This window comes from Pseudorca crassidens, chromosome 19 (assembly GCF_039906515.1).
Source record: "Pseudorca crassidens isolate mPseCra1 chromosome 19, mPseCra1.hap1, whole genome shotgun sequence".
Lineage (NCBI taxonomy): Eukaryota > Metazoa > Chordata > Mammalia > Artiodactyla > Delphinidae > Pseudorca > Pseudorca crassidens.
This window is the reverse complement of record NC_090314.1, coordinates 62,752,373-62,769,424: the sequence shown is the minus strand read 5'-3', so window position 1 is coordinate 62,769,424 and position 17,052 is coordinate 62,752,373. Positions and strand designations below refer to the sequence as shown.

Genomic DNA, 17,052 nt, shown 5'->3' with positions numbered 1-17,052 from the left:
TTGCATCTCCCACGAGCGCCTGGAGGACGTTGATGCGGCCGGCCCATGGCCAACCCTGGGAGCGGACGCTCCGAGCCGGTCTTGTGAACCCTCGCTGCTCACTGAAATCAGTGGGCTACTGGGGCTCAGGAGGTAAGCCAGCCAATTAACCAGAGGCTTTGGAGATAAGGGCTGGGTACTGGGTTTCTGTCTGCTATGTTTTGTTTGTTTGGCCGCACTGCACGGCAATGTGGGATCTTAGTTCCCAGACCAAGGTTTGAACCCGCGTCCCCAGCACTGGAAGCGTGGAGTCTTTACCACTGGACCACCAGGAAAGTCCCTGTTTTTGTTTTTTTTTAAGCTTCCCAGGTAATGTTAATATCGTTCTAAAATCTAAACCATTAGGAAGAAGGCCTCCCGCTTTTGGGGGGCGGGGCTCATCTGGCATCCGCCCAGTACCCTCCGATCAAGGGCTCCTACATAAGCATCACCTCTTTTCTTCACCAGCAAATCTCTACCTCGAGCTTCCATACTCTCCATTGCACGTAGCCTCCGGCAGCACCCACGCCTCCTTCCCAAACCCTCTCAGGACGGTCCCTGTCCTGGCCAGGTGGCCCTGCCTTTTCCCGCACAAGAGCCGACTTCTGCACGTCCTTGTGCACAGGGAGGTGCAGCCTGCCTCTCCCTGATAACTGCGCGAGAGACACAAGCTCCAGAAAACCGTCCTCATAACTAGAGGCCCCGGAAGACTCCCCAGAAGATGGTTCTAGAGTCTTGGGCTCTGCGGTTGACCCCCGACTCCCGGTGAGCGCCCTCCTTCACCTGTCCACTGCCCATAGCAGGCCACGCGGAGGGGTGAAAGGCCTCCGCTGCTACGCCTGCTCACCTGGCCGGATCTGTGCCACCTGGGTGATCCTCGTGCCTTAGGTGGTGATGGCCTTGGCGTTGACCCCGCTGGGCATGCACCTGACGCTCTCTGTTCTTCCAGCCCCCCCCACCCCACATGCTCCTTCCAGCCCCTTCTGCCCCTCCTGCTCCAGCTTTCCCTGAGCTGTCCCCCTCTTCTTGCCCCCTATGTTAGCTTGGGCTTTTCCCCCCTGCATCTTGGCCTCTGCCCCCTCTTCCAGACGACAGATTTATGCAGGCACAGGTAGCAGCAACAACTGTTCAAATTTCATAAACAGCAGAGGAGTGAGTGGTGTAATCCCTAAGGCAGCTTTAGGGCTCTGCCTTCCAGGAACTTATTTTTACTCTAGTCAGAAGTCAAAACTGCAAAGCCACGAAGATGATTGTTTTCTTTTCAAAAACGCTCTATGGGCTTCCCTGGTGGCTCAGTGGTTGAGAGTCCGCCTGCCGATGCAGGGGACGTGGGTTCGTGCCCCGGTCCAGGAAGATCCCACATGCCGCGGAGCGGCTGGGCCCGTGAGCCATGGCCGCTGAGCCTGCACGTCCGGAGCCTGTGCTCCGCAGCGGGAGAGGCCACAACAGTGAGAGGCCCACGTACCACAAAAAAAACAATCTATGTATTGTTAAAGCAGAGTTACCACTTGACCCAGCAGTTCCATACTCCAGAGAAATGCAAAACATATGTCCACATAAAAACTAGCACACGAATGTTCACAGCAGCATTATTCCCAATCGCTAAATGGCAGAGACAAGCCAAACGTCCCTCAGCTGATGGATGGATAAACGAGATGTGGTGTGTGCAGGTACATTAATATTTTTCAGCCGTAACTCGGGACTGAGTATGAATACCTGCTTCAGCATGGATAAACTTTGAAGGCATTATGCTAAGTGAAAAAAGCTAATCACAAAAGACCACAGATTGTGTGATTCCGTTGATGTGAATGTCCCTAATAGGCAAACCTGTAGAGACAGAAGGTTTAGCGGTTGCCTAGGACTGGAGGGTTTGGGGGGAGGGGATTTGGAGGGTAATGGCTAAAGGGCAGGGGGTTTCCTATTTGGGTGATGAAAATATTTTAAAATTGTGGTGATGGCTGTACAAGTCTATGAATATAGTAAAAACCGTTGGACTGTACACTTCAAGTGGGTGAATTATATGGTGTGTGAATTCTAACTCAAAAAGTTACTTTTAAAAGGACCCCGATATCTCGAATACATACAGTTTGGCATTTAAATCCCAGAACTGGGTGTCATCCGTGACCCAAGGATTGCTAGGAAGGCAGCCCGACATGATGGCGTCGTTGGACGAAAACTGCTCACTGTACTTGACGATCCTGAAAAGCAAACGGAAAGCGATTCCCTAGAAGTTCAACACCCCAGAGACCAAATCAACAGTCAGGTTGATCGACCAGCCTGCCCTCCTTCAACTTGATGGATTTAGTTACATACTTGTTACTGTCTTCTTAGAAAAACGCTCTAACAGCCCTCGGGATTGGCAGGTGTTAAACAAGATCTGTCCTATTCTAGTTGTGAAATGAAACCTCACCAAGACCTGTCCTATTCTAGTTGTAAAGTGAAACGTCGTCTCCCAAACCAGTTCTTTGTGACTCCTCTGTACGTATTTCATTAAAATACAGCCTCTTTACATTGGATCATGAGTTTTCAAAATGCAAAGCTGACTCTTTGCACGTGTTCAAACAGGTGTCTTGGCACCATCTTGGAAGCACAAGGTCGCCACGGACTCGGTGAGATTCTGTTGTGCCACCCTGGGGTCCACCCTTGGTCAAATAATGCCTGCATTTGAGAACTCAGACCCAGTATTCACAGCAGTGGTCTCACTGAGACAAACGTGGGCAAGAGCTAATTCCTCCTGGTCGGGTTAGACATTCTGGGTCAACACGTGTCCTGGTATCTGGCAGTTTGGAAAAAACCTGGCATGCCTTCACCCTATAGGTGGGGATTGCATCCGTAGTATACACGTAAGGCACCTGCCACGAAGTCTGCCCACAGCCATGAGAGTTTGATAGAGCAGGAGCATGCCCGAGAGATACACCAGAGCTCTCGGTTTACAGTTCCGTGCGGAACTCAAGCCCCTGGGCTCCATTTCCCCCATGACCTTCTTATTCTTATCAGACCTTTACAGTGGAGCAGCTGAAGGGAAGGGGAAAAAATGCATCCACAGGTCCAAACATTATAATGATGTCAAAATTATGGTAATGAGGCTCTGAGACAAACAAAAATTGGAAAGTGGGCCTACGAAGTCTCCAGTGTAGCCTCTGAACCGCCTCTAATGGACTTTCTGTTTGGTTTCATGAAACTGGGTTTCTGGAACATCAGAGCAGATGGGTCTGGCTTTATCACAGAACAATAAGCATCATTAGAATCCAAAGTGAGCGCCCACTGAGTACCCGCGTGCAGACCCATCTGACTCAGCAGCCGCAGACAGAAGTCACTGCAAAAGGTGGGTGAGGTCAGGGCATGTATTTTCGGGCAGGTGGTAGTTTTGCAAACTACGGGCTTGGGAGGATGTCAAAAGATATTTGGAGATTTTGACAAGAGCCTAACCCTAACCTCACTGGAAGAAAGGCACTGGACAAAACACAGTACCTCCCACCCCGATCGGTACCTGTGGGCAGAATAAATGACTAGTCATGTCGTGTGTCCCCAGAGATCATCCAAGTCCATTTTCAAGTGTGCAGAAAAATTGCAGAGCTAGAAAGGTGCGCCTCCAAGGGATTCCACATTTTGAAAGGGTAATTGCTTACATTTGGGGGGCACTAAACCTTTTCATGTCTTCCAAACAATGCCCTCTGGGAGACTGGATCCAAGTAGCCTGAACGTTCAAGAATCCAACATAAATTTCCAGTTTCTCCCAACGGGATTTTAACTCAAACATTAACAACGGATACTTATCAGTACACTGAACACAGAATCCAGCCGGTGAACTTCTGACTCTTCCCACTTTCCCATCCACACAGACAGGCTGGTCTAGGGCCTCAGCCAACCCTGATCTTGCCTGGCCCGAGACCTGAAGACTAGCACTGAGCGAAGAACCAGGAACTAAACCCCCAAGAGACTGCTTTTGTCCCCGTGAGTCCTTCAGGTTCTTACGTCAACCTATGACTCGTCAAGTTCGCCTTGAAGCAGTCCCCCTCCTAACTATTGTGCAAACCCCACCAAGACCAGCAAAGCAGGGACGTACCCGCCAAGGGACACGGAAGACTTCACCGTGGACCTCAGTAAGGCCTGTCGGTAATACATGATCTGGAAGAGAAACAGTTGTTAGATGTCCAACTGCCCCACGGGGGTGTCGCCAATGCCGACACGTACGTATGGCTCCAGACCAGAAGCCATGTCCCCATCAAAGCACCCCATTCCGTTCCCTCAAGCCGGCCACCCCGGGACCAGCAGGGCTCAGGTCTGCAGCAGACGGGTGGCCCCCAACTCCAAATGAGGAGTCTCCTTCACTCATCTCATCGTGTGTTAGTCTCGGAAAAGGCACCAACTGGGAAAAAAAAAGTTCTAAGGTGCGTTAAAGTGAGACATGGGATAGACACAGAAGCTTAGCTTTTCCCCCAAATGCCTCTGACTCACAGAAGCAGATCTAACTAACCTCACGGCCAACCCTTCCCAGGGCTCTCTGTCTTGCACCCCGGATACAAGATTTGCCAACACAGGTCGCTTGTCACCCTGGACAGATGCTGAGCGGCCCTGTCACTGTAGCAGCAGGGACCAGGGTGGAGGCGTCCGCTCCACGCCCCCCAGTTCTGTGCCGTCGGAGGGCATCTCGCACCCTGACCCTCAGCGTCAGCCCCAGCCAGATCTTACATGAGATGCTTTGGCTTCTGTGCCATCCGTTAATTGGGAAACAGCTGTTTGAACGTTACACATGGTTTTCATTTCATCACTGAGTGCAGAGCATGAAGCCAAAGTACATATGATTTGTAAGAGGATTAAAAATCAGATTCCCTTGAAACTGGGAGACTAATTACCTCTTTTCTGACAGAAACCACTGTTTGTTTCTGTAAAAGAAAGAAGCAAAAACCATTAAACAGATGTCATGAAATCATTACAGTCCAATTACCCATTTGAAAAACAAAAACCCTTCCCCAAGAGAAAACTGCCCGTCTCTTTTGACTTAAAGGATAGAATTTCCCCATCACCAGCCCTTCCACCCTATTCTACACAACTTCTAGAGAATAAGACCGGCTAAGAGGTGTGCTGAGGGAAGGGGATGCTTTACCACTGTAACTTCCTCCTACTCTCCTAAAAGCCAAGATGAGTTCAAGACAGAGCTCGGGATCGCTCCCAACCCGGCGTAGCGCCTACAGAACGTCTGAAATGGAACGGGGGGCGGGGGGGAGAAACTAGCGACTTGACCAATACCATATGTTGCGGGGGGAAAGCCACGCTGTCAAAAACAAAGCACACAATTAAAAGACTCAAGAGAAGCCTCCGCTGCAAGCTGAGTCCAAGAGCTGAGCTGTGACATGGAAGAGCTCACACCGGGCCCTGTCCTCTCTGAAGCCGCTGAAGCAAGTTTGCGTCCCCTCTCTGGACTTTTCGAGTCATAGTCGAGGAAGGATGGCTCCAAGAGGGGCGCCATGTTTAGGGTCTTGGAAGCTCCTGGAAACCATTCAGACCCGTCTCCTACTAAACTCTCCTACCATCTGACATGCTTCCCTGGTACCACTTGTCTGCCCCATGCAAATCTTGGAGGCTGGGCACGGTGGGTGATGCCAATTCAGTCTTCCTAGGTCTGGTCCAGGGGCTGCCTGGAGCTGACTCTTACACTTCAAGCTGAGCATCTAATGGCTGGCTGCTAAAACCCGTGCTGCTGAGTGCAGCCAGGTTTGTGCTTGAAATAGAGTCAGAAGTCCAAGGAGGACATGATGTCCCTTAGCCAGTTAGTAAAGTAAGTACTGGCCCAGAGCCCATTGGCGAGGAATGAAGGAAGGTCTGATCTGGGCGTCCTGCGCAAGTCTCTCCTTTCTAATCCACGCTGGGTTTCATTTTGCCTCATTAGATTGTTTTTATGGGCTTGCTTTTCGCAGGAAATCCTTCTTCCTGGGTGGGGTAGGGAGAGGTAACTCAGAAGGGTAATGCTCAGGTAGGCCTCTCTAATCTGCCACCCCTTCCCAAACTTCCTTCTTCATAGCACTGATCACAAGTATAATTAGATATTTGTTTGTGTGACTCTTTGTTTAATCTATGTATCACCCATTAAGCACCATTAAGAGCAGGAAGACCATGTTTATCTTCCTGAGCATAATGTATGGCACAGAGTAGATGCTCATTAAATGTCACACAAATGATGACTGCAGTGTGCTTGGAGGCCTAGAAAAACGGAGATGTATTTTAAGGTTAACAGAATATTTTTCCACTTAAAAAATTGAGAACCCTCCCCAAATATTTTGGCAATCACACTGATTATCTGTTCCAATTCTCTAACAGCCCTAACATAGGGCTGTTTTAGAAGACACATGTTTCAGGTAGAAAAGAACCCTGGGGTCAGAGTAGGGGAGCTGGACTTTTGTGTAACAATAACCACCAAGCAATAGTACAAAGCAATTTACACCTCTCTGAGCCCTTACAGAGTTTGAGGGAGAAAGGTTTTATTTTTCTGATTTTCAGCTGAGGAAACCAAGGCCCTGAGATCTCCTGGTCAGTAACCGGCTGAGGCAGGATTCAAACCCAGATCTGCCCTTTGCAAAGCCAAGGAGTGATCCAGGAAAGACAGAAAATGATCTGCTCTCTTCACCAATGCCTTCCTCCTTGCCCTGAAGCTGAGGATACCGCCGAAGGAAATGTCTTCTCTGTCCGGCCATTTAGTTTAAAATTAAAACAAAACAGAGTGCCAGGGCCCCAATCACAAGAGGAAGCACACACACAGAAGACACTCTGTAAGTAACACTGGTGATGGTAAAACACACTCCCAGCTAGAAGGGAAATAAGATCTGGGGACCTAAAGCACAGCACGGTGACTACAATTAACGATACTTGTGAGTTGGTCAGAAAGTAGAGCTTAACCGTTATCACCACAAAAATCGCAGTTACGTCAGGGGGTGGAGGTGTTACCTCACCTTATTGGCGGTAACCATCCTGCAATATCTACATGCATCCAGTCACACACTGTACACCTGAAACCTACATGTGTTTTGTGCCAATGATACTTCCGTGAAGCTGGAGTCCGGAAACACGAGCGCTGGTATAAAGACGGCGACTGTACTATAAAGCAGGTACCACCGTAAACACCCTCCTTTGAAGCGCCCAGGCCCCAGGATGAGCCGTCCTGTGGGCCACTGGCCTCTGGCCTCGGGGACCCTGCGTGGACGAACACAGACAAGACAGGCAGACTCTCGGCCTGTCCGATGGTCTCTGGGCTCCCCGGGGAGCTGTCCTTGCAAACCGGTCACCAGCACCCCCATTTCTAGTCTACTCAGTGTGGTCTGACTTTGGTTTAATACCTTTATTTCTGGGGTCATTATCTCAGGCTTCAGGGTTTTAAAATCTTTATATTTTAATTCCCTTCTGGACTTTGCTGTCCTTTTAGGGCTCTGCGTCGAAGGTGTGGTTTGCTGTGGGTTTTCCTGAGTCCCCAAATTACCAGCTATCTCCTGGGAATCAGACTGCAGTGGATTTGATTGAGTCTAAGAGTTTGCCCACCTCCACCCTGGATTGTCCGTGTGGATTTCAGCATTTCTAAAAACAGCCGTCCAGGGACTTCCCTGGTAGTGCGGTGGTTAAGACTCCGCACTCCCAATGAAGGGGGCCTGGGTTCGATCCCTGGTCAGGGAACTAGATCCCACATGCATGCCTCAACTAAGAGTTCGCATGCTACAACTAAGGAGCCCGCGAGCCATGACTAAGGAGCCCACCTGCCACAACTAAAGACCCAATGCAACCAAATAAATACTAAAAAAAAAAAAAAAGCTGTACATAGGATCTGCCTCCTGTGGATTGACATATAGGGTATCTCTGTGCTTTTAGGAGTGCACGTGTATCCGGGAAGTGAGGGAGAGGGTTCCGGACTCTTCTGAAAGACGGAGAGAGAATTTGATGGGGTGGGAGTTGTTATAAGAAAGAGTATCGACTTTGGGGTCAGAGAGGTCAAAATCCCTGTTCTGTCACTAATCGGTGACCTGACTTTGGATGACATATTTGGCATCTCAAAGCCTCTGTTTTCTCATTCGTAAAAGGGAAGAGAAAAGGGGGGAGCAAATGACAGAATCCTTAAGTGACTGGCATAAGGCGGGGACTCAACGTACCCTGGCTACTGATCAGGGTTCAGATACTGCTGCTGAGAAGATTCAGGGTATGGCATTAGCCCCAATTACGAGATAAAATACAGGATGCCCAGGCAATACTGGGGACATATTCACGCCAACAAAAGTTATTCGCTGCTTATGTGAAATTTAAATTTAACTGGGCATCCTGTATCTTACTCGCTAAACCTCACAACCTACTTTCAATACGATTATCACCTAGCCAAAGGCCATAAGAAACATTAACGTGCAGTTATTAAAAAATACACGGGCTTCCCTGGTGGCGCAGTGCTTGGGAGTCCGCCTGCCGATGCAGGGGACGCGGATTCGTGCCCCGGTCTGGGAGGATCCCACATGCCGCGGAGGGGCTGGGCCCGTGAGCCATGGCCGCTGAGCCTGCGCGTCCGGAGCCTGTGCTCCGCAACGGGAGAGGTCACAGCAGTGGGAGGTCCACGTACCGCAAAAAAAAAAAAAAAAAATACACACACACACACACACACACACACACACATTGGTCGCGCCGTGGAAGGACGCACAACCCTGGCTTTCTCGGCAGCTGGTCCACCTGGGATGAACTCACTTCTTTAACCTTCATCCCAGTGACAGGTGTCGCTACAGCAGGAACACTCGCCTAAGGGACTGTCAAATACTCCGCAGTCTTGGGGTGCTGACTTCGGACTTTTCACTCGCAGAGCTGCCCACATAGGGACGCATCCAGATCTTGTTTACACAGCTCTGCAGCCAGCTTGCCGGCCCTGAAACCCAGATGCAGGCTGCAGACGACTGTCACAGGGCAGGAGGGCTCAAGGCCGTGCCCTGGAAGACCCTGGGGTGACAGTGGACAGTGGCGCGGGAGCCCCAGACAGGGCTGGGCAGGGACCCTGGGGTCAGGCAGCCAGGCGGGAATCTGTGCAAACAGGGCTGAGAGCCCAGCAAGCCATGGAGTGAAACACAAGGCGGGGAGAACCACAGGGAACCGGGGAACACAGGCCTGGAGAGCAGAGAATGGGTCAAAGGCCAGAAACCAGGAAATCCGGGAACGGAGGCCGTTAACGCAAAGCAGACACAGGAAAGAGATGGGGGCAGCCGGCTGGCCAAGGAGCCGAGAATCCAAGGCTGTGAGCCTCCGAACGAGGTCTGTCCTGCCATGTCCTTCCCGGTCAGGCTGGGGCGGGGGGGTGACCACACAGCTTCCAGGGCCCAAGGCAAGATGAAAGCGCCCGGCCCCTGGTCCGAAAAAGTAGTAAGAATTCTAAGACAGCAGAACATCAAGGCAGGTGCGGGGCTGCTGAGCGTGGAGCTGGGGGCCTGAGCACAGGCCGTCTGCTCCTGAAAGGGGCCCTGGGTGCAGGACCGAAGGGTGTGGTCGGGGAGCAGAGGTGGTACCCGGAGGACCTAAATGTCCCCGGGGCTGGCCCAGCCTGGGCAAACGGCTCAATCTGTCTGTTTCCGTTTTGTCCTCTGAAAAAGGGAACTTATATAAGCCTCACTTCCCAAGCTGCTGGAAGAAGGTAATAAAATCCAGCAAAGCTTCTAGAAGCTGCGTGACGGACATCAGGGCCCGTCAGCAGGACACGGAGTGGGCTCAGGGGCCCGTCCGCTGGGGCGCAAACCCCAGCCTCACCGTCTCCGAGACGTGTGACTCGGGTACGTTGCCTGGTCCCTCGGCCTGTCTCAACTGTGGAGCAGAGATGCTAAAGCTTCTACCTCGTGAGCTGCTGAACCTGCACAGAGCCCCGACCAGGGGTGAAGCGGCCGGCCCCGTGGCCGGCACACAGGGAGCTGTGGGCAAGCCTCAGCCCTGCCCCTGCCACCACCGGTCACACAGGAGCCCCAGGAAGACAGCCGTGTGTCCCCAGCTGGGGGAATACATGGCGGGAGGGGTTATTGCTCACGGAGGGCTCCAGGCGGGGGCTCTGCAGAGCACAGTACTTAATACTGGACGCACCAGGCAGGGGTGTGGACACTGGTGTGTGCCTGCCTCCCCCCACCCCCAGCCAGGGCAGCAGGATGAGAAGAGACAAGGACAAGAAGGAAACTGGCGAGGGACAGTCCCCCAAGCAGGGTCGAGGGCCTCCAGACCCCATAAACGCTCTCTGGCAGCAGGGAGACAGTTGTAATGACAGTGAAAGCTGCAGTGTACACGTCGGATCCCGTTCTAGACACTTCACATAAATGACCTCGCTGAGGCCCCTGAGGAAGGAACTACTCTTATTCCCATTTTATAGATGAGGAAACTGAGACCTTGAGCTCAAGAGCTTGTCCAAGGTCACAGCTCCAGGGGGTGGCGGAGCTGTAGTCACTCTGGTGTCAGAGCTCCCTCGAGCACACGGCACTGGCCCTCGTCACAAAACGACCCTGGTGACCCTGTCGGGGTCGGGGAGGGAGGGCCGGCCCCGGGCACTGCTGCCCACAGCAGGCTGGGGCCCGGCCACCACTCAGCCCCTCCCTGCAGGGCCAAATCCTCTGATAACGGGAAGGTGGCCCCCCACCTCCAGGCATCAGGACTGAGAGAGGACACGCTCCCTGTGTGTCACCCTGACTCTGGCTGGCTCCTCCCAGGGCTGGGTGCCCCAGTGGCCAGTGGCCATCAGCTTGAGGAAGTGGGTCACCCAGGGTCGTGGACACCTGCCAACCCCACAGCCTCCTTCCTGTGCTCGATGGTGTTTGTGGCTCTTGGATCATTTTCCCCTGTTTAAGGAAAAAGAGATCTTTTCACGAATTTACGAATTCTCGGAAATGGATCATCTCTTCAAAGCGGCACCGAGATCTTCTCTGAACGAGGCAGCATCCGACGCCTCTGCACCCCCAAGGCCTCCTGGACACAAGCCCCGTCCTCTGGACCCTCTCCTCTCAGGCCAGATAAACAGGGGACACTGGGTCCCACTGTGGGGAGGGTCACACAGGTAAAGCCCAGCCCCTAACAGCTGGCTGTGACCCGCGCTGGCCGAGGGGAGGACGGAGGGGCCCCGTGCGCACGAGGATTACGGTTCTTTGTTCTTCTTAATGCACCAGGGCAGCCAGAGTGCAGACAGGTGAGAGAGAGCTGGTGGGAGAGAGACACAGAAGGCAGAGAGTAAACAGCAGTGACAGCGCCCCGGACACACAGTGCCGCGGCCGCAGCCTCACCCCCCGCCCCTGCGCAGACTCCGGGCTGAGAGCATCTCGGCCCCGAGCCTGCCCGCCAGGGAGCCTGGATACACTTCCTCAGTGGCGGGGCCTGGCGCCCTCCTGCGAAGGCACCCCAGATAGTGCCCGAGAGGAAGCAGCTCACTCAGCATCTGCGCTGTCCTGCCAGGGCTGAAGCTAGAGATCCCGCCCCATGCACACATGCGCGCACACACGTGCACAGGCGCACACACAGACACATGCATACAACGCACAGACACACACAGACGCGCACACGACACATGCACACACGTACACAGACGCATACACATACATACATACACACACAGACGTGCACACACAGACACACATACACAGAGACACACAGACATACACACACAGACACGCACAGACACATACACACATACACACACGTACACAGACACATACACACAGACACACACAGACACACACATATACACACAGACACATACATACACACACACACACACATACAAATACGTACACAGACACATACATATACACACATACGCACGCAGACACACAGACACATACAGAGACACAGACACACACATATACACACAGATACACATACACACACATATACACAGACACACACACACACACACACACAGCAGCGCCTGGTCCGAGCGAGCGATGGGCCTTCCCCCTCCCCCCTCCCCCCCGCCACACCACAGAGGTTTCCACAGCTGCCTGATTCCTAATAACTGCAAATCTCCCAGCCGGGTTCAGTATTTTCCTTGATGACTCTGTTTCCTTGGTAACCGAGCCTGACAAGGCCCTGGCAATGATCTGTTATCTGACGAGAGGAACGTAGGAAAGGCCGCTGAAGGCTGACAGTGCCAAGCGTGCATCAAAGGAAGGGTGACTCTGAATTACGGATGAGGGTCCCAGCAACGGCCCCGGGGGATGCCCTCTGGGGACGCGACGTCCCCTCCAGGGGGACTCCAGCCGAAGCCTCCAGCCCACACACTGGGGGGGTCCCCAAAGCCATCCTGAGTTCCAGGTCCCGGTGGGCAGCACACACGAGTCAGAGCCTCCGGGCCAGCTTTGGCCTGCGCCCTCCTCTTGCCCCTCGACGTCCTTCCTCCTCCTTTCCGGGCTCACCCCCCCGGCTCCCGCCCAGGGCTTCAGGCACTGGCTCACGGATGACACACTAGGCTAACAAGGCCCCTGACCCCTTGCTGCCCAAAGACAACGGTAGACAGAAAGCAAGGAAACCACCTACCGCCAGTTTACGTGGGCTTAGGCTGGTTTACTGGCATCTGTGGTTCTCAGCCCCGCCGGGGGGCACCGGACAAAGTCTGGAGACAGTTTTGATAGTTGGGACTGAGGGGCAGGCAGGGAAAGGCTCGGAGCTACTGGCTTCCAGGGGGTTCAGGCCAGAGATGCTGCTGAACACTCCACAATGCACAGGACAGCCCCCAGAGCACGGTCTGGCCCCGAGTAACAGTGCTATGGTCGGGAAACCCTAACCGGGATGCCCACTCTTTCAGCAGCTTCTGCACCAGCTTTCTTTAAATAAAAACCCATCTTAGGAAATCTGCCATCCATCATCAATGGTGGCCTACTGGGGGGAAAGGGTCCTTTTAAAATAAAAAGCACAGGAGAATCTTTGCAAAGATCCCACCCAATGAGATGCAAAAGGAAGTGGGACAGTCCAGGTCCTGTCACGCGGATTAAGGTTTAAACCCAAAGTTGATTCAAGGGTTGTGAGCCTGGGGCCTATAGACTTCGGGGCGGGGGAGGGGGGACTGGCAGAAATTGTGTTTGAAATGCCTGTCTGCACAACCCTGGGTGAAATGGGTTCATAACTTTCATCGGGTTTTCAAAGGGGGAAGTGACTCAGAAAAGTCTGAAAGCCAGCCATCTAGATCCCATTGGCTCTGACCTGCACACTGCCGACTCCAGTCTCCCTTGACCAGAACCCCTGCCATGGCCTCCCTGCTCTGACACCACACAGCCCATAGGCCTCCCCTCTCTGGCAGTCTCAAAGGGGAGGTACCAGTGCCCCACAGACACAAACAGACAACAGACATGTGGACACCCTCCCAGCCTGAGACCCTGACCTAGGCCCCACCCAGCGTACGCAGCAGAGACCTACCTGTTTTACCTGAACTTCACTTGGATCGGTCACTCGGTCCAGGCCATAGTCCAGCACGTCGTTCATTCCCGGCTGAGTGGGGAAACAAAAAGAAAAACGACATAAGAACCGCTGCTGGGAGAGTCTCCGGTTTCTGATTAACTCTGGACCTTGGTCAAGCCGCCGATCGTGAGGCCAAGCTGAGGGGCGTGGCCCAGCCTGTGGGGAGCTACAGGGGTGTGCACGATTCTCCAGGTGAGCTGGTGAGTTTCATGGGGCTGTTCCACCACCACAGCATCCCCAGAACCTAAAACAGAGGGATGGAGAGAGGGATGGAGGGAGGGAGGATGGATGGATGGAGGGAGGGTGGGTAGGTGATGGATGGATGGATGGATGGATGGAGGGAGGGAGGGAGGGTGGGTAGGTGGATGGATGGATGGATGGATGGATGGGTGGGTAGGTGGACGGATGGATGGATGGATAAGTGATGGATGGATGGATGGAGGGAGGGAGGGAGGGAGGGTGGGTAGGTGGACGGATGGATAGATGGATAAGTGATGGATGGATGGATGGATGGAGGGAGGAAGGGTGGGTAGGTGGACGGATGGATAGATGGATAAGTGATGGATGGATGGATGGAGGGTGGGTAGGTGGACGGATGGATAGATGGATAAGTGATGGATGGATGGATGGATGGATGGATGGAGGGAGGGAGGGAGGGTGGGTAGGTGGACGGATGGATAGATGGATAAGTGATGGATGGATGGAGGGTGGGTAGGTGGACGGATGGATGGATGGATGGAGGGAGGGAGGGAGGGTGGGTAGGTGGACGGATGGATGGATGGATAAGTGATGGATGGATGGATGGATGGGTGGATGAGGGGTGGGTAGGTGATGGATGGATGGATGGAGGGAGGGAGGGAGGAAGAGTGGGTAGGTGGACGGATGGATGGACGGATAAGTGATGGATGGATGGATGGATGGATGGGTGGATGGATGGATGGATGGAGGGTGGGTAGGTGGACGGATGGATGGATGGATAAGTGATGGATGGATGGATGGATGGAGAGTGGGTAGGTGATGGATGGATGGATGGATGGAGGGAGGGAGGGAGGGTGGGTAGGTGGATGGATGGATGGATGGATGGATGGATAAGTGATGGATGGATAGATGGGTGGATGAGGGGTGGGTAGGTGGATGGATGGATGGAGGGTGGGTGCACAGATGGATAAACAACCTGCAAACTCAATCAGAGTTCACTGGGATTGGCACGTGGGACTCCCGACTCCCTTCTCGCTCTACAGTTCATTGTGTTGGAGAGTCTAGGCTTCCGTCAGGCACCCAGAGGTTCCAATCCCGGTTCTGCCACTTCCCAGCTGTGAGGAAGATCTTGGAAACTATTCTCCTCTCTGCCCTTCCCACCCTGGGAACTGCAGACGATCCCTCCTGCCTGTCGGGTTCTTGTGAGGGTTTAGCACACGATGGAGTACGAAGCTGTCAGCAGGGCGTCACCGTTACCAAGCAACGGCTGTGTGCATCGTAAGGGCGCGTGTGTGAACACCTGGCCCAAAGCTGGCCTCAGTGTGCCTGTCTCCATCCGGCCTCCCCAGCCAGCCCCGCTCGGTCTCTCAGCCCCTCGAGGCCAGCGATTCGGGTCTTCCACCTCCTCTGTTTGGTGCGGACACCCGTCTGGTACAAAGAAATCCCCCCAGGGTGACGGAAGACAGACATCACACACACACACACACTCACATACTCCCACACTCCTCACATGTACACACTCACTCTCACACTCAAGGACTCGCTCACGTGCACACACCCCCTCCCACTCACAGCTCACATCATCACTCTTTCGCACTCTCACAGGTATGCACTCACACCCGAACGCAGCCACATGTGCTCACATCTGCAGCTCACACACATATGTACCGGCACAGCCACACGCACACACACACACGCACACACACACGCTGCCCCCCTTGGGGCCCCTGCCCCCCAGCAGGCCCTCCAGCCTCAGGGGCTTCCGTGCAGTCGTCTGCTCGTGTCTTGGACCCCTTCTCCAACTCTTGGCTCTGAACTTGATCCACACTCTGATGTGAATTCAGCTGCTCCACGGTGCACCTGTGTAACCGGCGCAGGACCCTGAGCTGGAGCCGCCCGCGGGCCTTGTCCTGCGGCCGGTCCCCGCCGGCCCTCCCCACCCCTCAGCTGCTCCCATCGAGCTGCGGTCCCACCCCGGGGCCCTGCCTTCAGAACTCTCCACAGGGCTGCCTTTCTCCTGCTGCTGTTTGGGGAGACTCCCAGGCTGCATTTGCTCACGCACTCATTCATTCATTCACTCCTTCCCTTATCCACTCATTCATTCACTCATGTACTCACTCATTCATCATTCACTCATTCCCTTATCCACTCATTCATTCACTCACGCACTCATTCATTCATTCACTCATTCCCTTATCCACTCATTCATTCACTCATGTACTCACTCATTCATCATTCACTCCTTCCCTTATCCACTCATTCATTCACTCATGTACTCACTCATTCATCATTCACTCCTTCCCTTATCCACTCATTCATTCACTCATGTACTCACTCATTCATCATTCACTCATTCCCTTATCCACTCATTCATTCACTCATGTACTCACTCATTCATCATTCACTCATTCCCTTATCCACTCATTCATTCACTCATGTACTCACTCATTCATCATTCACTCCTTCCCTTATCCACTCATTCATTCACTCACGCACTCATTCATTCATCCACTCCTTCCCTTATCCACTCATTCATTCACTCATGTACTCACTCATTCATCATTCACTCATTCATTCATGCATGCATTCATTCACCCACTCACTCACTCATTCACTCACGCACTCATTCATTCATCCACTCATTCACCAGGTAGCATGGGGGTCTCTGTTTTCCACAACAGTCACCAGAGCCACCACTGACACAGTTTCTGGGATGCAAGAGGCAGCTGGAACGCAGATACCGCAGAGCTGACCGTCGGCGCACAGGACACAAGGGCCACGGTGGCCTGGCGGTGGGCTGTCAGCAGACAGGGAGCCGCGCAGCCGCGTGCAGCCCGGGCCAAGTGCAGGAAGCCCCGCCTGCCCAGAGACGCCAAGCCCACCACCACCCCCTCCAGCTGGAGGAAGTGTGAACGCCAAGGCGTGGTGCCCGAGAACATCCCCGACGCAAAAGCCGAAGAGACAATCTGCTAACGGCTCCTTAACTCAGGTTAGGAAAGGACCCTCGTACCCCCAAGGGCTGCCCACGAGGAGGGGACAGTCCCAGAGCCGGCATCCGGAGAGGGCCGGGGTGGGCGCTGGTGCCACGTCCCGGTGACACGTGGCTGCACCGCATCCCTCCCGTCCCTTGTCTTGTTCTCTCCTCTTCTCACCATTACTCTCTCCCCTGACGTACAGTTTGGACCTTTTTGGTGCACGGCACAGAAAACAAAGAATGAATAAAACACCAGATAGTTTTAAAAACAAAACAAAACAGGGGACAGAGAGAGAGATGAGGTTGACACAGGGAGACACAGAATTCGAGGGAAGGGTTGGAGGAGCCTGATCTTGGCGTGAACGTTACTTCCGCGGACAGCTGGCCCCAGACCCCTGGTCTGAAGCAGGACCCCGGCCCTCACAGCTGTCCCCGCA

The 17,052-nt window shown here is 53.6% G+C and overlaps 1 protein-coding gene across 3 annotated transcripts in view; it reads right to left on the bottom strand.

The window, feature by feature from the left end:
* RGS9 (regulator of G protein signaling 9) overlaps positions 1 to 17,052 on the bottom strand; it is a 91,258-nt gene that overhangs the window by 21,231 nt on the left and 52,975 nt on the right. For all 3 annotated transcript variants that reach the window (XM_067717460.1, XM_067717461.1, XM_067717462.1), the window contains 4 exons: positions 13,411 to 13,473; positions 4,875 to 4,904; positions 4,085 to 4,146; positions 2,103 to 2,216 (listed from right to left, as the gene is read on the bottom strand). In XM_067717460.1, coding sequence (XP_067573561.1) covers positions 2,103 to 2,216; positions 4,085 to 4,146; positions 4,875 to 4,904; positions 13,411 to 13,473 — 269 coding nt within the window. The remainder of the gene's footprint in view (positions 1 to 2,102; positions 2,217 to 4,084; positions 4,147 to 4,874; positions 4,905 to 13,410; positions 13,474 to 17,052) is intronic.